The 23,915-nt window shown below is 47.9% G+C and overlaps 2 protein-coding genes across 2 annotated transcripts in view; one reads left to right on the forward strand and one right to left on the reverse strand.

Moving 5' to 3' along the window:
• The window catches only part of LOC146186793 (uncharacterized), an 18,598-nt gene extending 12,274 nt beyond the window's left edge, over positions 1-6,324 (forward strand). The window contains exons 11-12 of the mRNA XM_084607410.1: positions 5,509-5,621; positions 6,170-6,324. Coding sequence (XP_084463536.1) covers positions 5,509-5,621; positions 6,170-6,244 — 188 coding nt within the window. The 3' untranslated portion in view covers positions 6,245-6,324. The remainder of the gene's footprint in view (positions 1-5,508; positions 5,622-6,169) is intronic.
• The window catches only part of Spec2 (CDC42 small effector protein Spec2), a 26,237-nt gene continuing 8,605 nt past the window's right edge, over positions 6,284-23,915 (reverse strand). The window contains exons 2-4 of the mRNA XM_084607411.1: positions 11,477-11,631; positions 7,944-8,036; positions 6,284-7,210 (exon numbers count right to left, since the gene is read on the reverse strand). Coding sequence (XP_084463537.1) covers positions 7,115-7,210; positions 7,944-8,036; positions 11,477-11,533 — 246 coding nt within the window. The 5' untranslated portion in view covers positions 11,534-11,631 and the 3' untranslated portion in view covers positions 6,284-7,114. The remainder of the gene's footprint in view (positions 7,211-7,943; positions 8,037-11,476; positions 11,632-23,915) is intronic.

A 23,915-nucleotide genomic window follows, 5' to 3' on the forward strand; every position in this document is an offset into this window, starting at 1 on the left:
TTTAGCTGGCACCAAGGACGTTTTCAACCAGTAGCCAACGCATTTTCAACTACTCCCAGAGGGTGCCACATTTTGTGAAAAAGGCGGATTCCCTTCTATGTTCCCTCGCATTGCTAGTACTACTGGCAGAGGAGTTCCACCCAAATGTGGCTGTCTAGACTTGCCGTAGCCCACTTTGTGCTTGCATATCGGCTGCGCAGCACTCATTTAGCCCAGAGACGAGTTCATAAATGCTTCATTTGAACAGTGATCAGTTTTTGGCAGCAGTATTTTCAACCGAGCACTTCTACAGTAATGCTTGATAAACTTTGAGCGTTTAGTTTTGCCTCTTACTTAAAATTCTCCATGAAAATTTTCATGGTGCTTTCAAATCATTCACAAGAGTGGTGGTCTTTTTCCATATATGTTTGAAGTGTTCTTGTACAGGATTGCCAGGCAGCTTGAGTTTCAGAAACTTTTTGGGAGTGTCTCAAATAATGCTCTATCTGCTTGCACGGCTTGAATTTTATTGCTGCTGTTGCAGTTCCATCGTAGCATTGAGGCGAGCACAAACTATGTATACCACGAAAGAGAGCACGCGTTCAGCTCTGTACGGGATTCCCCAGCACAGGCTGGTGCAAAGGCTTTTGTTCTCGTCTTTTGCTTTTTCCTATCCAATATGGCCTAAAGGACCATTTTCACGGACCAAAATTGTTGAACGAAACGAAGAAACAGCGCTAACAGACGGGACAAGTGGGAAGGCGAGACAGACTCATGCGCTGTGTCTGTCTCGCCTTCCCACTCGTCCCATCTGTTAGCGCTGTTTCTTTGTTTCTTTCAACGTCAACCAACTAGTTCAGCAAAGCCCTCCTCTTGGACCTAAATTGTGTGTGATGAAAGTGGTGAGCATGAATGCTCCTCTGTAGTGCATATGTGCTACGCATTCACCCGCCCTGCTATCCTTTATAAACCCTGCACCGTGCATTGTCAAATCGAAAAACAGTGCAGAGCACTGGCCCTTGTTTACAGTATATTCGTTAAGGCCCTTCGTGATGACTCAGCAGCATTGCCATTTAGCAGCTCATCACTAGGCTGTCCCTCGACTGTGAGATTGAATCTCGTCGCTCTGCCTGCATTTTAAAAAACACAATATGCTAAAATGCCTGTGTGCTGTTTAGCGTTGGCACACACTAAAAACCCCTTACTTTAGCATCCCTTGATAGCACTATGTGACTGCAAAACAGTAAACCCCACACACCGACTTTCTTCTTTAGCGCGTTCATGGTCAGCTGTTAATTGCATCGTGGTGCGTGACGGAAAGATGTGCCACATGGCGCTGCACTTCTGTTCGCTGGTCCATGAATGTGACTGCTATCTATGGCTGTCCGTGAATTTCTTTCATGCAAAGTCTAGCATACCCGCATGTGCGTTCTTACTGTGTACTGGCATTTAGCCATACAAGTGAAGTGTCGGTTCAGTTATGTGACAAGCATAAGATCGTGCATGTCAAGATAGTGAGCACCGTTTAGAAAGCCACACAAGTTCTTTTTACCACAAGTTCAAGGGAACAGGGATATTGCCAATTTTGATGTATTGGTTCAATATTTCAAAAAGAAAGCCATGGTATGGTTCAAATCAAAACGCAGATTCTCATGAACCACTTTAATATTTTAATACACTTACTTTCTGTGACAGTGTCCAAGAAGCAGAGCACAGCCAGTGCTTGAAAGCGCTAATTTCAATTTCGGTTTCAGTATCATGAAAGTTACCTTCTCGCTCACTTTTGCATAGGTGTAGTGCAAAAGTGAGCGAACACTTCATGTTGTAGCGTGTGACATGATCTGCCATTTGGCACATTTGGTGCAATTGGCGCAGAAGTTCCACCACTGTACCTGCGTCACGTGAATGGCTTCGATTGAAAATTCAGTTGAGGGTTGCAGGCCTTCTCTTTCAGTATTAAATGGGCTATTATACGACTGGCTGCCATTAACATCCAGAAAAGAAATTTTGACTTCTCACGGAGTTCTCATAAAGATCAGCACAGCCAGAACTTGAAAGCGCTGGTTTCAATTTCGGTTTCATTCTCATAAAAGTTACCTTTTGGTGCAGATGTGGCGTAAAAGTGAGCAAGAACTGCATGTTGTAGTGTGTGGCATGATGTTCCATTGGGCACAGTTTGATGCAATTGGTGCAGCAGTTCCGCCACTGTACCGTCTGTTGCAGAAGTTTGCGGCCCAACGCGCCGGGCAGAGGAGCAGTATCGCTCCCGAGAGGCGGCGCTGCGCCCGCCGGCGCTGCCTGGTGACGTAGCTATAAAGAGTGAGGAGGCTTGTTCTCTTCTCCTCATCCCGCGGTTGATATCGCACATCTTTGCTCTCAGCCGTGGGATGAGGGGAAGAGAACAAGCCTCCTCACTCTTTATAGCTGCGTCACCAGGCAGCGCCGGCGGGCGCAGCGCCGCCTCTCGGGAGCGATACTGCTCCTCTGCCCGGCGCGTTGGGCCGCAAACTTCTGCAACAGACGCTACCTGCGTCACGTGAATGCCTTCGATTGAATATTGAGTTGAGAGGTACAAGCCTTCTCTATCAGTCTCAAAGAGGTTGTTCTGACACAAGTGGCCATATTCTTGCGATGCAGTCACTTCCATTGTCACTTAATATGCATGCGAATTGGCCGCAGCACCAAAATGTTAGTGGCAATGTAATTCCTGTCTCGGTCAATGACAGCGCGAGATTGCAGTAGTCCGAGACCAGGCGACTGCAGCTATTTGCCCCTGTAGTAGTGGAGCAGCTGCATATTCATGAAATGCCTAATTGCTCTGTATTTATCTCACTGACAAAGAATGGCACTTTCAGTTCATGAGGAGCATCTGATGCACCTGTGAATATGATTGCATTGAACTGAACGTGAAAACTGGTCATCTTGTAACCACTGCATTGAAGTGGCTGGCAAAGCATGTTCCATTTCGCAGGAGGTGATATCAGTGCAGTGAATGCAAGCGCTTGTCAATCCAAAGCACTGCGCTAGAGAATGCACTGAGTGCATGCAAGATGCCACTGCATTCCTGTATGGCTTCAGTGAGACAGAGCCTGCAACATACTTGTTATTAGTGTAAAAACACCAGTCTTGGATCAACTTACTCCAGAGTGACCCACCAGATCGTGACGTCACAGTCCACATGTCCTTGTGCGGGTGATTCAAACTGAGCTGTCGCATGGTATCATCGGTCTAACCAGGTCAAACCTTGGATAATGTTTTTTTCGAGGGTTAGAAAATATTTCAATGCCAGGCACAACCTAGTCTAACCAGAAACAGGTACAAAATTGATGGTTTTGCCAGTAATATATATTTTGAACTGGAAGGGAAAGGTCAAGCCCAACATACTGTGCTCAAACTGTGAGCTACATTGCCTAGAGTAAATGCATTGAAATTCATGAAAAGGATTGAACATGCACGGAGTTCTTGTTGAAAGGAACTTTAAGCGCCTTCTATTCCTTTCTTTTGAATTTGTTTCTTCTTTGTCTGGCCACTTTGAGTATGCACTACCAGCACAATATGTTGGAGGTTGTCTGTGATGAATGCCACCAGTTTTAATTCAGCAGTTGTTTCTTCAAACTACATTGATGCTTCTAACTGCACTTTCACTACTAGTTGTGCATCTGCTAATAGGATACGTACGTTGGAAATGTCAGCTGCCCTTTAATAAGTTTTGTTATTTTGACTGAGCAACTTACTTCATTCCTCTTTCAGTGTAAACAAAAAAAAAACGCTATAAAAAACTGGACGTAAAAGCACTCGAGCCAGTTGCTACTTACGGCTTTTTGAGCATTTCGCTTTCATATGTAAAAAAAATATATATATTTACAACCAGAAATAATCAGGACTTTATCAAAGAACTGGGGTTAGGGCGGGGCCCTTGAGACATGTAGATTTAACGCATTCTCTAGCACCTCATGCATCAAATTATGCTATGCCCCACAATCAGACTGCCAATAGGCCTATGCTTGTTCTGCCTAAGGCAAGTTTCACTGCTTCAAAGTGCCACGATATAGTGAATCTGAAAGAAAAAAAAAAAACGTTCACCACTAATACCGTGCTTTTTCACTAGAAATTTTTATATCAACCATTTATTTTGGCCAAACGTGGCTCAGGTGCACATTTCATGTACTTTAATCACATCAAGGCCACGTACGGCATGGTTAATTTCTAAGGCATGTGGAATGCAAACATTGTTTATTTCTCTTGTTGGTATGGGTTTTAGTGCAAAGACCTACAATTATTTAAATATTCAGGCACCAGCCACTGACCCCAGATGTAAAATTGTCCCAAAGTGGTGCATGACAAGGGAATGATATTAATTTTGCATAGTTGTACGCGGCAGAGTGTTAGAAATAGTGTAATTTTCACTGCTCCCACTCTCGTGCATACTGCAACATCCAGCAGCTAGCAAGCATAATTTTCCTTATGCAAGGCATCTGGCACAGGAAAGCATAGAGAACTAACTAAAGGCTTGGACAGAGAAGCATGTCCTGTTAATGCCATGCCCGTCACCTTGGCATGTTTCATAGTGCCTAGGGAATTGATTTTTTCAACATTTAGATTGCCACCAATGAAATGTAGTCTATAAAATTTAGTAGACTGAAGTAAAAGTAAAGATGCGCGACTACAAAGCATTGGAGAGCAGGTGCCCATGAGGGTTAGGAAACAATGCAGTTTAAGGTAACAGTTTTTGCCAAAAGTAGTCAGGCTGCATGGCTTGTTGTATAGCGAAGCATTTGAGCCACCTTTTAGGCTATAAAATCCAGTGGAGAATGGAGAATAATCACTTTTACCATTAAACGGCTCTTGATCTTTAGGGAAGCCAGAATGGGTCCACTATATGAGTAAAACATTGAAGCCATTAACGTTGCCAAACATGGATATCAAGCGTTAGCTCATGAAAAATTCCAACGGAAGCATTGCTGTATTAATGTAGCTACTTGAAATTGTTTATTAAGTGTTGGTATGCATGAGGCCACGTGGTAGACACTCTCAACGCTGGGATAAATTTTACCTGTTGTAACGGTAATGTCAAAGGTCGATTGAGGCATCACCCCAGATCAGACCTTGCATTTGACGCATGTGGCCTTAGCTGCCTGTGTGCCCACGGCCCAACACACATCACACCAGGCTTGCTGAATGTGCGCAGTAGAGATAATGCTCTAAAAGCAAACTATGCAGTCTGGCCAAAGCCTGGGCAAAGGTGGCACTCTTTTAAGGGCAGCTAGGCTGTGCATTTACTATTACAGCCACACTTTCAATGCAGTGATACTAATTTCTACACAATACGAACAGCAGCACCCAGTTGAATCACCAGCTCTTTGGCAAAACTTTATGTGCAAAGCGATATTAAAGTAATTAAGGTGAAGAAGCATCAGTGTGCAGGCGGTAATGCTGCAGCATTATCTAAATATGTTTTTCACTTTTCACCTCGAAGTGAAGTTTATTGCATACAATTTCATGTACCTCCATGTTCCTTCCAATTCCCAGAACGGCCCTCCATCTACTCCTCGGATGAGGACGCATCCGACATGGAAGACCAGCGTGCTCGACGGTTAGAGAAGGCCAAGGGAGGTGGAGAGAATGACGACGACAGTGATCTGGCAAGTTTTCATCTGTTCTTTGGTTAAGCACAGATTAGTATGGCTGATAAGTATTTACAGCTGCAAGCCTGTTCACGCCAGTAGTGCATATTTTGCATCTGCCGGTGTTGGCGATGTGAGGGCACTGCTTAGTGCTCATGGGTACAATATCCGTAATGGCACGGGAATGTTTGCAACACCCAAAATTCTGCATATTGTGCACAGTGTACTTCAGCTAGGAATCGACTTTTGAAATGCAGTAGTTAGTTTTGTAACTGGAACGACCACACAGTGCGATGCTATGGCATTGCAAGGTCGAGACAGCACAGCATCTAACAATTCTGCTACATCAGCAGAAAAGTATTGCTCTCAGCTTGCTAATGTTTAAAGCCCTGTGATGTAAAAAAAATCCCATGTTAGTCATAAAATTGCCGATTGACCAAGGAAGTGGCGACACCACATGGTCATATACTTCACCACATTAACCGCAGATTGGCTTCGCTAGCCACAACCTAACATTCCAGATGTCTTGACCTTTGTAGTTTTTAACCAGCTTGTTTTACTTGCAGGACTACTTTGACAAGAAAGCTGAGAGCAAAAAGAACAGGAAGGCCATCGAGGAGAGCGACGAGGATGACGACTAAGCATCAGCTCGCTGCACTATGTACATACACCCAAGCACCTTCATGTGATAAACACATCCTTTATTCATCCTTGCACATTGGCAGTGCTTGTCTTGTTTCTTCTGCGTGATAAAAAAAGGATTCCTTATAATCCATCCGCACACATCAACAGTGCTTGTCTATCATTAAATACTAGGTTGCACTATAACAGACTGCTTAGTAGGCAGATCTACATAAAAGAAAAAAAGACTGCTTGCTTGCACCTTCCTGCACAGGGGCTATCTCGAAAAAACACGCCGTAGCCATTCCAGGTACCGGCCATAGGACAACTGCATTCACGACACTCGCGCTACAACGGGAAGAAAACTCCTGCAATACAACCTGCTTCTATGTACACAGTGTGCTCACCTAAACAACCTGCATGACAAGGTGTCCTAAAAAGTGCCGTCGTGGGGAGAGATTAAAAGCTACACACTAACTGTATATGCCCCCTCTCTTGTTGATGCACATGGGGGAAATTTTTTGCTGTGCCTCAGTGACCCATTCCAGTTTAAGGATGGACTGTAGGGGGAAGGGCACCAATATGCAAGCTTGCAATTTGAGGGTTCCAATGCACCCACCAATACTTTCACAAGCATGGTGAATACCGCCACCTGCGCCGGTACCGAATGTGGCAGTAAGAGGGGAGCAGAGAGGGGGAAGAAGACAGTGGGGAAAGGCCTTTGGCACTGCGGTCAATACGGCAGCAACAGCAGGCACGCAGCAGGCCTTTGGTCCGCCTGGCATCACAAGTAATCGTCGCTCGACTGGTGGTGAGTCCGCCATCATCACACCAGGGGGAGCACTGACACGTCTGGGCTGCACGCAGCCCGCACACAACAAACACAGTGGTCACTGCTGGACGTCCACCACGGGAATGGAGACGTTGACGGGAAGGGCATACTCGTAGCCACCCTTGGAGGCCATCTGGTTCTGGAGAGCATTTAGCTGCAAAGAGAAAACCACATTCCAGGTGAGCAGAGAGAGAAGTGGACTCTAAAGCAGACAGTTTTAAAAGGCCTGCATAATTCAGGTACAGAGATTCAAGTTTAACTGCTTGCAGTTGAGAGACTGCAATCTCTAAATGCAGGACTCCTCTGAAAGCCTACTTTTGTTCAATCATTGTAGCATCTGTAGCCACAGTGCATCAGAAGGACAAACATCTATGTCACCAGATATATTCTGAGACTACATAGTGGTGGCTATGGCAGTGAGACTAAAGCACACACAATTTACAAAGACAAGGATATAGCTATAACACCAAAGATACTGAACAAAAAGAAGCAACAAGCCCGTATCACTAAAACAAACTGTCACAAAAGAACTGCCATAGTCGCACAGCTATGATTTACTACAAAAGTTGCACAATGCTGCCTGCACGTTGGAAGTAGCAGTTACCACTGCAAATTCTGGGCTATGTAGCGCGACAAAACCATTGTAAAGAATGGCACTAGCACATGAGCACTATGTATTTATCCAGTGCCCCTACATAGACGGGAGGGTCCTACCCGATAGTCATAATGGTCTCCAAGAAAAATGCTATGCTGATTTCAAGCATTTCAGCTGTGGGTGGTTCTGCTGCACAAGCACATGCTGGTGTTCCATTCCCTTGCAAACATCAGCTCAAGAGCTTAACTGTCGTGCCACATTTGAACAGGAGCTGCTACAAGAAGCAACTTACATGCACGTTCATGTCCCCAGAGCCAACATGAGCTGTGTGCTGGAAGTTTGTTGGATTGCCGATCATGGAGCGGTCGATTCGTCGCCGCCGCTTCTGTGTGAAATGCACAAGGACAATCAGTGCTAAACAGGCCACGCTGCTAATACAAAATGCTGGCATTTGCACACCAACTTCCATTTACAGGCAATGCTACCCAGCTGGCATCATCGCCGCAATGTGAATAGAAAAAAAAAACAGGAACTTTACCATGCTTCTCAGCACCTCACTTATGTGCTGTTATCGACAAAAGCAATGCAAATAATGGAAAAATTTCTGCACTGCTGGCTAAACACTTGACTGGTATTCACTGTGGCAGACAACCACACATGCCTCCAATGTTTCTATGCTTTGCTTTCGTTGGCCTCCTTTACCTCACCGCACAAAAATACTTTTTTCCTGCCAACCACACCTTTAAACTTTGGATGTTGCACTGTCTAGTCCCAATGCTGAATGTCCCAAAAGATGCAATAATTAGAATACAAACTAATTAGTGCCACAAACTTTTCCACATTTCAATTAGAGGATAGCTAGTTTTAACATCATAATAAGAATCAAAACAAAGTCAATGTCTAACCACGGCCGCTCAATGGAGGCGCACTTGGGTGCGGCCCGTCGCGTCGCCCAGAAGAGCCGTATTGCGCCTAGTTCTCATCGCCACCGCTGCGGCGCCACCGCTCCGGGACGAGTCCGGGCGGAGAGCAGCGCGCAGCGGCCGTGGCTGTGCTTTCGTTTCGGCGTCCGCGTGGTCGGCGCTTGCTCAATTTAGGATTTATGAGCGGCGTTTCACACATTATGTGATGCTACGTGCAAGTTTGCTATTGATAAGGTGATAGCGGCAAGTCATCATCACTGGGCTTTTCCAAGTCATTCGTGGTCTTCCGTTTACAACGAGAACGAGGCAGTCGTGTGCTTCACTGAGTGCGCACCCATTTAGTTGCGTTTCAACCACTGTAATAACGTATTAGATATTGCAATCTTGAAATCTGGACATGGTGTGGGGCCATTTATTCAGCGTGCACTTTTATGGAAACTTACAATTCAGGACGTAGCGTTCAATATTATTGTTCAGCCTGTTCCTCCGTTTTCGCTGGATATAATATTCAAGTGGGTACCCCCAACAAAACATACTAGCTAACAAAAACTGTAGCAAAAGACACAACACAAGACAGCCAGTTCAACGACACGCCCGCAGGATCAGGCAATTTTTTTCTCGTTTGAGTATGAAGCCGCGTGATGCACAAAAGACACGCAAGCTTGTTTTACATGCGAAGAACTTTTCTCAAAAAAGGTTTATGTGCCAGCGTGATTTTTTCCACTGTCTGATTGATGTTGCCTGTCCATTTGGTCAGCAGTGGTCGCATTAGTTTGGTTAGGTCCTTAGTGCGACTGCGGTCTTCTCTCTCGCAGATCAACTCCGGATATTGCACAAAATAGGGAAGACGGGATGAAATTAACATGTTGCATAGCTTGCTGCTTCTTATGACCTGCGGGCACTTCATCACCTTGCTAACAAATGTGCATGGTGATTTTCAGATACCTTAGGCGTCCATCATCAAGAATTTTTATAAGTCCAGGGTTTTGCAGGAATCACAAGGCACAAAGTTAATAAATGGATGGGGCTAATAAAATAAAATTATTGACACTCTAAAGTAAGCACTAGAAGTTATTTAAACTTTGGTAATATATAAAGAATGAAAACACAGGCAGGCACTGAAAACAGAATAAATAAAAATGTTTCATGAGATTCTGTAAAACTATTCATACTTTCTCTTCAAATGGACATGCAAGGTAACCAGCCAAGAATTCAATCGGTGCTAACTCTATATCAGCTGCTGGTTCACACCACACATGAATGAATCCAAGCTGACTCGAAAACTCTCTCGCAGCAGACGTGATATAGCAGTTGGCGACTTTCATAATCACGAATGCCAAGTTTTATACCTGCGTATTGTTGATAGGTGCATTTGCATACTGATGCTTGCAAGTTGCCACCTTGCTCAAAGCATGGCAAAATGTGTGTAATCTCAGTCGATCTATTTTTTTTTTTTTTCGCTAGTGGTACCTTCAGTATTTTCTCCGAGGTGAAAACGGCAGCCCTTGTATCAACTTTGTCGTTCCCGCCTTTGAATTGCCTTAGGCTGCTAAAAAGCGATACTATAGACCCGCTTTGAGAACCTGCTTTAGGGCGTATCGGAAGCTGAAAATAAGATTCGGGTAAATGCAATGCACTAGTAAGGCACACAGAAGACATTGATGCAAGATACTTGATGTGATCAAGAAGGTACTTATTTTGTGCCACTGTGGATCTGGTTGTCATGATTGTTGCTTCGTACGTTCGTTTGGTTAGCCTTTGCTTCGACGTGCCTCCTTGGACCTGAATGTCTTCGATATGGCAAAGCCCAACTCTAACCAAGAGAGTCGCTCGTCATCTGACAAATAGAGCGGCTCCTCTTGGTGTCTCCATGGCTTCACTTATGCGATGTTGGGCAAGGCATACCATTTTGATATCATCGTCATAAAAGTGATCGTGGCGCAGCCATCTTGAAACACGTGCTTCAGGATGACACGGGGCCGGTTGTCCAGGAGGAAATGAAGTGTAGCTATAACAAGTGGGGAAAATAAAGCTATTGACCTGCGCACATTAATTTTTTCAAGGTTGTTTGGCTCAACATGAGCCCGCGTGAGTAACTTAACTTGTAATGTGGGCAGTTCGGGAACACGGAAGGGACAGCTGAAGGAAGCAGGATCTTCAGTTTTATGTTCTTCCTGTAATCGTCATCTGTGAAGTGCACTGAGTATACCACTGACTTGTCACTCGGCTCCCACAGGCTTCCTTTTCCATCCTAGCCCTCCCGAGATATGTTTTCCAGCCATGCTGCTCGACGTTGTCAATCGCACGGGAACTCATGGTAACCGATCTTTTCTTGCTTTCATGGTGCACAGCGGCACACAGCAGTTGCCTGGCATAATGCTGCATACGCTTAGGACGCTGTTGACACAGGCACCGATGACAAACTATCAGAACCACGCGGTTATGCTGAGTAGTCAAAACGATAACGTACGCGCCAACCCAGCCAGCGCGCTCCTTCCGCGTCGTCTGCTCGTCCGTGCCGGCGGCGCTTTGTCCTGGAGTGGTGGCGCCCCCGCGGAGAATGACGGCGGAAACTGCAACTTCTCCCAATACGCGCTTCCCCAGCCATTGAGGCGCGACGCGACGGGCCGCACCAAGTGCGCCTCCATTGAGCGGCCGTGGTCTAACATTCATGAGCATACTACCAATTCATGAAATACTGCTACCATTTCATGGCACTGATACGACCTAATTTCAGATCAGTGTTACGTCAATAAAATAAAAAATCAACTAAGGAAACCTTACAGACATTTCTGGAGGGATAACAACAGCTTGTCTAAGCCCAAGAAGCCACTACACTGAGTCAATGAAGAAAACTGAGTGATCAGAAATTAAAGGGTGCGGAAGACAAGGTCCCACTCACTGGTGCAGGTTGCTCAGTCATGCAGCACGCAAAGCACTGGACCCAGATGTCGCCCATCCTGTTGCACTGCAACTCCTGACAGGCGAGACGCTTGCCGCCACTCCTCCTGCGCTGCAGCGCTTCTTCCACTCGCTCCGCCACCGCTGCCACGGCAACTGCACAACAAATGAGCGGGATCAGCACAAGGCCACAACCTGCTTCATGAGGATTACATGTTAAGTGCGCAGCCATAATTTACCATGCAAGAACGTTCGGGTAAGGCCATTTTCTGAGGCTGTAGACAGTAACTAATGTAGACATGCAGTTATTCTGAACGGATATTGAATATACCACAGCACTAAGTGAACTGAAATATGATCATATATGAATAATAATGGATACCTTTATTCAAACTACTATCACACATTATGGATGCAACAGCGCATTCGTCGACACCAAGTTTAGGTGCCAAAATGGTGACGACAGTGCCAACATGACCTCCCTAACAAAGCACGTTCACCTGCGCTCTGTGCAAAGTGAACTCATTCACTGCAGCAATAGCTACTGCATTTTAAAGAGAGAACCTTGAGGCAGCTTTCAGACAAGGCAACCCCGAATTCAGTTTTGCTACACGGGCCCAGTGGCTCCGTGTTGTGTACCTGTGGGATGAGGTTTAAAAAAAAACAGTCGACATTTTAGTATCTTGAGAAGAGAATATTTAGTGCCTTCTGAAATCGTAGCGCTGACCCATCTTCAAAGAAGCCTGCAGAACATACAGTGACTGCCTCTGGCATCAGAATTTCAATATGCAGAGAAGCTTTCCAGAGTTATTCACATTTTATCCCATCAGTGAGTGTTGACAACTGCACATGGCTTGCTGCTGCTCACTTGCAGTTCAGCAAGAAAGGCGAGGTACCTATCTGTCAAAGTCTACTATTTATTTCATCTGTCATCTCAAATTTTCGGTTCAAATTTGCGACCAACTTCGAGAAACGGATTAGATGCGACCAAATCAAAATGGACTGACTCATCACCGCATAATTGAAAAACGAAAAAGCGAAAGGGTTCGCGCCCCCGCTCCTTTCGGTCGTGACAGCCAAGCGGTCTTGCCAACACGCCGGCGCATCGCCGCGGCGGAGCGCGCTACGCTGCTCACCCACGCATCATCTCATCACGCTTCTAGTCCACAGTCTTGCGCGGTGGTCTTTCGAGACTACACTGGACCCGTATACGCGGATCCCTCCGCTGCGTGAAGAGACGGTCTGCGCACGCGACAGGCACGGCGGGGGGTCCCCTCTGGGTCCACCCCCCGCCGCGCTAAGTCGCACGGCCGGCTCGGAGCGCCTCGACACCGCCGTCATCGAGGCAGTGTGAAGCAGAGGCTCGGGGACAGAAGTAGGCGGTGCCATACCGCATAGATAAGAACCGCACCAGCGAGTGATTTCGTGGACAGCGGATTGCGCCTTCCCGATGCGCCGCACGTTCCGACCTTCGCATCAGGCCCCGAAAAAAGTAACCTCGCGCGTCGTCTCTGCACACCGGGGCGATAGGTGCTGCTCCGAAATGCAGCCCACGCTACGCCTCGCGAGGGAAATATTAAAATGGCAAGTTCAGTGGCAATCAGCCGCGCTACCCGGTGCGCGGGAGCCATCGGCTCGGAACATGGAACAACGACCGCGGCGGCGACAAGAAAGCCCCGTACTCGCGGTCGTAAAGGAAGCGACCGTCCGCGGTACGCACCGTTCGGCGGGCGCTGTTCCTTGCAATCGTCCTCTTGCAGCGACATGGCGGCCAGCTGTTCTGCTGCTCCGTCACGCGATGTACACCAACCGCGAGGCGCGCGGAGACCGAAGCACGCGGCGACCCGCCCGTGCCATGCAGTGGACATTTCGCCGAGCCTCTAAATGTGCAAATGTCACCACAGGAGGTACACAACAAGGTGCTGTGCCGTCTCCATTTTTATTGAAGCGAAGGCTTCATTAAGCTTGGTAAAGCAATCTTCGGGCAAAGCCTTAGTTTGACTTTCAAGTGACCTTGATATGCCTTGATAAATACAGCGCCTTTCCTTTCTTATAAACCAATTGACAATTGAAGCGGAAGCTTTCACTACGCAAGTTAGAGCCGCTCTTCGCGTGGCACTAAATTTGTCCTCCAATTGACATTGATCTAATAAAGTTCGAGCGTCCACGATTCCGTGGCGTCCAGCCGAAAGTATACTGTGCCTTCCTTTCCCCAAAACCTAACTTAAACATCGCACAGCACAAGGAGACGAAACGAAGAGGGGTCCGTGTGCTGTGCGATGTCAGCGCACGTTAGATTCCCAGGTGGTCGAAATTATTTTGTAGCCCTCCACTACGGATCCTCATTCCACTTTCATTCCCTTCCGTTGCGGCGCGGTTCAGGTGTCCACAGAAAGAAGTGACATATACTGTGCTTTTCCCTTCCTGTGAACCAATCATTATATACGGAGAGGCAGTCCTGTGTTGTGGCTGAAGGAAGAAGGAAAAGAAAATGCACAGGCCTGCTACTGGCTCTGTAGCTGAGCCACCTCCGCTGCCTCGGGCGGACAGAAGAAAGAAAGTAGAGAAGAAAGAAAAGAAGCGGGAGAGAAAGACGCGCGCTGCAGCAGCCATCGTCCACCAGCTAAGCGGTGGCGGGTGCAATGACGGCCTACAACAGATCAAACAATATATATATATTGTTAGGACGAGCAAGGAGGAAGAAGCGGGCAGGAGCGAGTCATCTCACTGTCATCGAACATCTCTGTCTGTTCTGTTTTCATCGGCTTGCCGCCCCGTAACGTTTGGTTGGACCGGAGATTCGGCGCCCTGCGACTTCTTGCGCCGTCGGCTGAAGGTTAGGAGGCATCACATGGCTGTTCCCCAGCCTGCAAGACCCAGCAAGACCTTGCCGCTCCTCCGCCCCGTCCCCACGCCCCGACCACAAGACACGACTAAGGAGAGACTGACCCGAGACGCCACACATGACCACAAGACACAAGAAGAGACCCGAACGACCATATTTGAACCCTGACCAGATGTGCCGACCTAAGACCCCACAACCTAAGAAACCGCTACACATGAAGACATCCTCCCCTGCCTATGCCATGCGGTGCGTGCCTTGGCTTCCGCCATCAAGTCGTGGCAACGTGTGACCCGAGAGTGTCCTGGGCCAAAGTTCATCGGGAATCATCGTGCCGGCAAGCCGTTCTATTCTTCCTTCTTCCTCTGCTTCTTCAAGCATCTAGACACGCCCACCATCATGCCATGGAATCATTAACATCGGTAAACTTCCTCGTCCACGATCAGGACGATCGCTCAGTGGCCCCGGGTCATGTTACGGACAAGCAAGGAAGAAGCGGGCAGTGGCGCGGGCAGGAGCGCTCGCGCTAGGCCCGCTAACATTCATAAACGTCATTTCGTCACCGAACATCTCTCTGTCCTCTATTCTGCTTTCATCGGCTTGCCGCCCCGTAACAATATTATATGCTTATATATACAGATACTTTAAAAAATACTGTGAGCCCGAGCCTAGTGAAACCAATTTCGAGTTGTTCAGAGTCACCTAGGCTAATCCGCAGTATTTTCTTCATTCACCGAGGTTAATTAATCAGCAGATTAATTAGCTATTTCAATTACCCTTAAGGAAGAAGTGTATATATAGGAACCGAAGGACACGAACACGCAACCCCCGCCCAGCCGCCCGACGCAACCTCGGGCCGTTGATCCCATGGATGCTTTGGTAGCGGATGGTTGAAGAGCTCCAGGCGGATCACCGAAGAAGCATCATCGTGGTCATCGTCATCGTGGTGGAAAGCACATCATTCTCTTCTATTTTCTCTTCAACATCATCACCGTCACGCCACCACCGACTTCAAAGAAACGATCGCGACGATCGCTCGATGGTCCCGGGATATGTTGCGAAGAAGATCGGCAGTGGCGCCAAAGGAGCCCTCGCGCTAGGCCAGCCATTCTTATATATCGATCCGCACGCAGTTTTCGCTTACGACCGCTAAATAATTTGTAATTAAATTTTCTTTTCTCACCAGTTTTGGTTTCGATATCTGAGAGATGGCTGTGATGTCACAATAGTGTCTTGATGCGCGGTATGAAAAAACAGCGATATAATCGCTCATTCTTCACTTGTAGCGATTCCTGTTCTTTAGGCAGGCTTTACCATTGAAGTGAATTCAAATGACACGGCAATGATGACATCGCTGTATTTTCATCCCTCGCGTGACCTAGACTTGACTGTGACGTCACAGCCATCGCTCGGCTGTTGAAACCGAAACCGAAACAGGTGAGAAAATAAATTCGTTTATAAGGGCAGTCGAATGCGACGTGGTGATTCGTGTACGGTAACGTCCTAGGCATCATTACAAATGATAAAACACGAATCCCAAAATTAGGTGTCTATAGTCGTTTGAGTCATCCTTCATCCTGTCGCCATGTTGCGCCGTCTTCTTGCTTGTCGCCACGTAACAATATATTTGCCGCGACTACGCGTGACCACCGAGTTTGATAGCACGCTCGCCCAGAAGCAAAAATGTAAGAAGGCGCGCAGCTTTACGCTTTGTGGGGACTGACGATTACGCACCGCGACGGTTCCGCAACCATGGCAAACAGAACAGCGAGTTATCTGTGCATCGCGCGTCCCTCTTCCGCGTAATAATGCGAGCGGCTGCAAAATGAGAAGTCCGTGGACTACGCTTTTATTCTAAAGGCATAAGGTTAATGAGCTCTCCCGCAGAGCAGGATAAAACTTTTCCGCCTTGAAAACGCGGATGCGACAGACGCGTCTCGAGAATCCCCCCTCCCTTTCGCTTTGTTTCGGATTTATCTGCAATGCGCATCTTAATTCCTCACAGCGCGGTATAAAGCTCTGGCTTCCCTCGCAAGTATGCCGTCGGACTCCGATGCGAGGAAGATAAAGGCTACCGTCTCGAGCACGCACGGACGCCCACCACTGAGGCTCAGCAAGGTAAAGCGCACAGTCAGAACAAAACTGGAAGCCGCAGACCAACGCACGTCTACAAGGAAAAAACGCGTCGGCGAAAATGCTTAAGCGCGATTCCTAAAACCGAGCCGCGCAGCACTATAGCCTGTCGATTTTACTTCTCGCCTACCCCGACGGCGTGTGACTCCCAGCGTGGCATTTTTTTTATTATTATTATTATTATACGTGCACTGCTTTCGCGGCGGCGACTGTTACCACACCGGCGCAGACACCACTGCGCAAGAACCGAGGCCGCGAGGGGCAGATGAGCGAGGACTCGGAGAACCCGTTTGCAAGAAGAGTATATAGCGGAGGAAATTTACTCCGCGAACGAGATTCTCCCCCAGCCAAACGGGCTCAGGGCCTTCGCAATCAGAGCAAATCGCGCCGAGTAAGGCGCGCATAAACGGCACTCATTAGCTCGATACTTTTCGTTTTCGAACGGAGTTCAGCAGTCCACAGATGGAGAGTTTCACAGTACCACCGAAGCCGAGCCAGTGCTCGCACGACTGAGTCTTATTCTGACGCTTAACTCGCGTTTTTTTTTTTTTTTTCGGCACTGGGAACGACCGACGACAGCGAAAGCAAGGAAGCGACTCGGCATTCCGAGAATAGGCAGAAACGAACGTCTCCCGGTACCGCAAAAAAAGGAAAAACGGCAGCATCTGAGCACACATGTACAAAACGCGACGACGTAAGGCAAGCCTGCATGTTGCTTGGTCCAAACCCACATCGTCGGCCAAGTTTTCCCTCCCAGAAGTCAACTTCAACACATCTAGCTGGGTCTTCCTTCCGTCCGCGGAACACAGAGCAGTCACGCGGGGTCACAACACTCGGACACTGCGCATAGCGCCGCCATATGACGGCACACCTTCGCAAAGGAAACTTCGGCGAACCGTGCCACCGCCACCGAATTCGTATAGATGACGGAAGCCCCGCTGCTGTGGCTCAGTGGTAGCGGCGCTTGACTGCTGAACCCAAGGATGCGGGATAGAATCCTCGTCGCTTTTCGATGCAGGCAAAAGACAAGGTTCCCGTGTGCTGTGCGATGTTAATGCGCCTTAAAGAACTCCAGGTGGTCAAAATTTCCGGAGCCCTCCACTACGGCGTCTCTCGGACGTCCAAGCGAATTCCCTGGTCAGCCGTCAAAGATGGTACTGACTCCACAACCTCGCGGAGACTATAGCCTGTCCCGATGGCTCAGTGGTAGGGCGCACGACTGCTGAACCGAAGGATGAAAGATCGAACCACGGCAGCGGCGGCAGCTTCTCGATGGAGACGCAAAACAAGGCGCCTGTGTGCTGTGCGACGTCACTGCACAATAAAGAAACCCAGGAGATCGAAATTTCCGGAGCCCTCCACTACGGTGTCCCTCGTTGGCTGAGTCTCCTTTGGGCCATTAAACCCCATGAACCAAACCTACCGAAGCCAGACATTGTTTTCCTAAGTTTATGAATTACGCAAAAAAAAAAAAAATGTCACGAGTCACCTCGAGTGATATAGCCTGACCATAAAATATTAGTCTATGCTGCACGGCTTTAAAATTTAGACGCACAACACAAGTTCTATAGGGAGGGGGGGGGGGGATTTTTTTAGCACGCTACTGAAAAATTACGAGGGACTTTAGCGACTAAAGTATTGAAAGGCGAAAGCCTGAGAAGCCTCATGTCTGCCGTTCCTGCCATCTACAATCCCACACTTGAACGCGCGCCACGGAACGCCACGCGACAGGAGCGATGGCGCACCATCCAAATGCACACTTGGAGAAAGTGTGACAGGTACTACGCCTTTTCTCCAGAAGACTCATCTTGTCTAGCGTTCCTGCCATCTGCAATCCTCCACTTGAGCACGCGCCTAGGAAAGTCACGCGACAGCCGCCGTAAAAGCGAGACACACTTTGTCCATGACAGTATGTCATTAAAGGATTTCGCCTTAATTTTATAGGAACTTCTATATTCGACAAATACGCGTCCTGTTATTTAACGCGCCTCTACGGAAGGGGTGCCCCGCCGGGGTGGTGCAGTGGTAAGACGCCCGACTACTGTGCCGGAGTACCCGGGTTCGAACCCGACCTCGGCGGCTGCGTTTCGATGGAGGCGAAACGAAGAGGCGTCCGTGTGCTGCGCGATGTCAGCCAGCGCCATCTAGGTGGCTCTGTGTCAGCGCACGTTAAAGATCCCCAGGTGGTCGAAATTACTCCGTAGCCCTCCACTACGGCTCCTCTTTCACTCCCACCCTCCTCCCTTTCCTTACGGCGCGGTTGAGGTGTCTACAGAAAACAAGTGAGACAGTTACCGCGCCTTTCCCTTCCTATAAATAAATAAATCAGTGTGGCTCAGCTGCCCCGCCGGGGTGGTGCAGTGTTAAGACGCCCGACTACTGTGCCGGAGTACCCGGGTTCGAACCCGACCTCGGCGGCTGCGTTTCGATGGAGGCGAAACGAAGAGGCGTCCGTGTGCTGTGCGATGTCAGCGCACGTTAAAGATCCCCAGGTGGTCGAAATTACTCCGTAGCCCTCCACTACGGCTCCTCTTTCTCTTTCCTCTTTCCACTTTCACTCCCACCCTCCTCCCTTCCCTTACGGCGCGGTTGAGGTGTCCACAGAAAACAAGTGAGACAGTTACCGCGCCTTTCCCTTCCTATAAATCAATCCATCTCTACAGAAGGGATCCCCACAAGAAAAAAAAAAACAAAAAAGAAAATACTATGCATTCTTGAGCAACACAGAATCAAGCTGCTCGTTTCGTTACGCCGAATAAGCACATTTTCAAGCGATGCCACTGAAAGCCTTGGATGGGTCATTTAGGGAGATTTTTTTTTTTTACGTTTTTTTTTTTTATCGACGACAAAATACTTATTCAAACTTTTCTATTTTTTGTTTCGTGTAACTTCAAATAAACGAATTATCAGTCTGCTATTTCGGAATATATTTAGGTACAATTACGCCTTTTTCTTCAGCCAGGAGTTGGTCGAAGCGTAATTGTCTCGTTTCAGTTCATTATGGTTTGTATACGTTCATAGGCTCTTTTCACTGAGCTCATTTTCTGCCTGTTCGAAATTACCTCCCTGTCACTTTTATTTGGATCACTGCACATTTTTATAAGCAATAGATTGGACCTTGAGCCACGACTGATCAAATGGGTTTTCTGGAATGAAACTCCGTCAGCTTTCAACGCTTTTCGGAGTAGCGCTGTCGATCGGCGGCTTGGCAATTTCTGAAGGGATTCAGAGGAGGTTTGGTGTTGCAATCTTCAGCGGGATAGGTCAGATTGAGAAAGGAAGTTGTCGAAACACATAATGACTATTCGCACGAACCGAGAGAACCCTAGACTCTATTACGAACATTTACGAAGATGCAATTCCCTGTTATCTTGACTTAATGCGGCCAAATGAACTGTGAAACGTCGTGTACTGAGCTAAACGAATGGAGCGCACCTCAAAACCTGCCCATCTGTGAAAAGAATCGGGGTTCCAGAATGGTATAGGCAAATGAACGCATGGTGTGGATGGCTGTCTAGTAGGAAATTGCTATATTGAACGAATTAGCCCGGAAATGATAGAATTCGTCGTATAAGTTGCTCCAAATATATGAACCTCACTATCAACTTTCCGCGTTAAACCATAGAGGCGGGAACGTTGCGGCCGCCTCTACGGTTGCTCTCCTTCGCCAAATAAGAGTGGTGACACCCACTGAAAGCTTCTCAACTCCAGATACCTCGGCGTGACCTGCGTATACGCTTCGCGGGAACTGCCGACAGCCGACACACCATCGGCATATGCACGTCATGTTATGGCCATGCTGCACTAGTTATAGTATTATGGCAGTATAACCTTGGTCTAGTAACAGCGTTCCTTTGTGGGTTAATATTCCGGCAGTGCTACACGTCCTTCCCCCAGACATCTACACGAGTGATATGTGCAGTGTATGCCAAGTGGGTCCGGCGGACCAATGGCACATCATGTGGGACTGTGCCAGGTTCCCGACCGAAGCTGCATCCAGGACATACCCGCCGGAACTTCAAAGTGCTGTGCAGAATACAGACAAGGACATGCAACTATGGGCCGTCCACAGGCCCGGGGTGCGCTCGAAAAGCACAAGCCTCACAATCCACCACAAACGGGCCAAATGAGGTAGTTGCAGAGTAGGGCTTAACACCGGGTAGACCCTTGGCCAGCGTCACCGACGCTTTCACCCGTCGTTTGCCGGCTCCCTAATAAAGTTATACATACATACATACATTCCAGACCAAGATCCGGGACATTTCTGGAGGAGCAACATTCTTCAGTTAACTGATGCGAATCGGCTCTACAGTTTTCCCCACCAATCCCACAGAAAGTTTGTCTCCGAGCATAGCCTTAGCTGCAGATAGAAAGCTGCCCGCAAGATAGTGACTGCGTAGGAGCATGTGAGGGAGCAATTGAGCGCGCGCGCTTTTGTGTTTATCAATAAATGCTTAAGGTTATTTTTATCTCAAAACAAAAAGGAAACCATGCTAAGAAAAGCTCGTCTCTATCATCCTCGCCTCCTCGACCTGAGCGCCGTAGAGAGCGCGCAGACTTCGACTTACGGTATACATATGGGTGACTTCAGACCCGGGCATTATACGCCAAATCCGGTAACTTAAACAGCTGTTTAGGCCGGAGAACAAAATAGAGATGAGGAATTCCTACACAGCCTGCAAATAATAAGCCAAGGTTGAATACATTCAAGATATAAGCAGACTTTTCAACAAGTGTGCGTGTCACCCAGTACACTGTTCATGCATGTCAGTGTAAGAAAAAGTTTTCAACTAAACTACTCACGCGGTTCTGATAATTTCAACCTTGTCACAAAATCGAAAAAAAAAAAAAAGGCGCTATAGACAATGGAACAGCTCCTTACAAGCAATAGCTGCTGATCCAAAAACCAGCGCTGTACCAAATTGCCACTTGCTTACTGCGCAGATTCGAATCTTTTCAACAAACTTTCTTTTTTCTTTTTTGCCGAGGCGCTACTCCCTGCGAGTTAAACTATATATGCTACCTTCGCAGTAGTGAACTAATTGGAACAACTCTTGCATTTTCGATAAGCGGAAGTCGCCGCCAAACGGACCTCTCGTTTCACTGTCAACGCAGTAGGCACGATGCTGACGTCCAACGCTCTATATAGTGAAGAGGTCGGCGACCGGAGCGTCGCGCACTCGCAGCACAGAAAACGCAAAAGCGGGTGGAACTGTGCACTGCCCGCTACCGCTGCCTGCGTCATACCTCATAAAGTGACGCACCGGCTCAGAGCAGCTGTTCACGGCGGTGTGATATGACGCGCATACGCCTATAGTTTTTGTACTGCTCCCATGTGCAGAGAGATTTGGGCTCTTTAGTGCAGGCGCCTTTCCGTACGCCGAGCAAGAAGCTCCCGTTTTTCCAACAATCCATCGAAAGTCGACACTTCAAGATACATATCAAAATCACAAACGCGACTAACACGTAATAAGGCGCGCTAAGCGAGTTTTCATTCCATACTGACGCTTTCAAATATGCGTACTTTCCTCGCGCTTATATACGCGAATGAAACACTTTGAACCCGTCCATTGTTAGTACTTTATCATTAAATTCGTTTAGCTCACATGTTGAAAATCAACTACTTACACCTCAGTAATTATTGTACTCTTACGTCATTACTAATTTGTTCCTTTTGTTTCTCTTGTGGTATAACTATTTGTCCGCCCAATTCTTGCCACACGCTCCTCATTCTGGTTTAATTGCTGTATGTATTTTCTGATGTATAATTTGGTCTCATATTTTGATATGTACTTTGATTAATTATCATTGCTATGGCGTGGATGCAGCTGGCACAGGATCGGGTTAATTGAAGGAATATATGAGTGAGGCCTTCGCCCTGCAGTGGGCATAGTCAGGCTGATGATGATGTTTTTGTGTGTCTGTACTTTTGAATGCCCTCCCTATTACGATCCCTGACAGGATTGAGAGTATCAAATAAGTAAATAAATAAAGGTGACGACGCTGCACGCGACCAACAGCGCTACACCACGGGAGGCTGTGGAATACAAACGCGGGTCAAATAAAAGTCTCTTAATCACGCGAAGGCTTTCAGAGAGTGTGCACGTAACTCTACGATAAGCACTGCCAGCTGGCTCGAGTCGCGCAGGGCGGGCGCGAAGAAATTTTTTTTTTTTGCTTTTCTTTTTTTTTTTTTTTTTTTTTTTAAGCTTGAAAGCACGCACGTCGCTGCGAGCCGGCACCCAGTCTGTGTCCGAGACTCCATATGCGGCCCCCGCAACTTCGCTGCACGAGCCTTCTGTGCATTTCTCTATATAGCTATTCTTTCTCCGCATCTCTCATCTTCTCTGTGCAAACACAGACTGTGACAAAGTCTTTTATGGCCAAGCCATCATTCTCAGAGATTAATTTAGCGAACCTTATTTTCAGCAGTTGATTTCTGCTCGGAAATAAAGTATATTCTACTACTCCGTTCAGCACGGTGTAAGGGGAATTAAGTGGTCGCCTGACAAGACTCTGCGATGGTATTTCGGTGCTGACGTATTTCGAAGCCGACAGCATTCGATGCCTTCAGAAGGATGGGCGGCAAGAGTTATCCTTGCCGCCCTCGTCTCTCCCAATGGAATGCGGCAGACCAAACACGTACCGCACCACTCAGAGCAGCACAACGATGGAGACACGGGAAACTGTAAAGAACTGCCACGCGAAAAAGAGCGGATGTGTCGGACGCGCGAAGCCTCTGGGAGCGACATCGCTTTTTTTTTTTTCCACCCGACCTTAGAGCGACCTTTGTCAAATAGTAGAAACCGTACCAACTTCGCCAAACATTAAAAAAAAAGAAAAGAAACAAATTCCAGCAGCCGTATCCCTTCGGCCGCGCTACAATCACGCCCGGCGTTTGGCTCTCGCGCGCGACCGCCGCTTCGACAGCAGTCTCTCTTCCCACACGAGCGCGGCTTCCGCTCGCGGCCACTAGTGACAAGGCCAGGGTTGAGCGACGTGCCCGGAACAAAGGACTATAGAGCGCTTGTTGGGTACGAGGCAGGGGCGTAGGCACGCCGGTCCAACACGGCTGCGCGACCAGGTCTGAGCCGGCTGTGAGTGCGATGGAACACTGCGGTTTGGCACCCCAGGCCCAACGCCCCGAGGATGTACACGCGGGACCCTCGCTGAAGGGGTCGATCCAAATTATTTTCGGCCACACGAAGTTCACAAATTTGCACCGACTTACACGGAGGGCGAAATCACCTCTAGTCTGGATTCCGCCCATTTCTGGGTTCTGGTTTCCGTGCTGTGGCAACAGCCAAGCTTTGCTTTGCGTGGTTATGCTACGGTGACCATGCCTACCGTGACTATGACAAATGTCAAGGCAAGAAAAAGAAGGCGATGGTGGTGAATTCTAATGGCGCAAAGAGCAGCTTTGGTAAAAGCCTGCTGCCGCGGCACAAGCAGTTTCGCTCAATCC

Source organism: Amblyomma maculatum, chromosome 6, assembly GCF_055883805.1.
Source record: "Amblyomma maculatum isolate TAMU_Amacu chromosome 6, ASM5588380v1, whole genome shotgun sequence".
NCBI lineage: Eukaryota > Metazoa > Arthropoda > Arachnida > Ixodida > Ixodidae > Amblyomma > Amblyomma maculatum.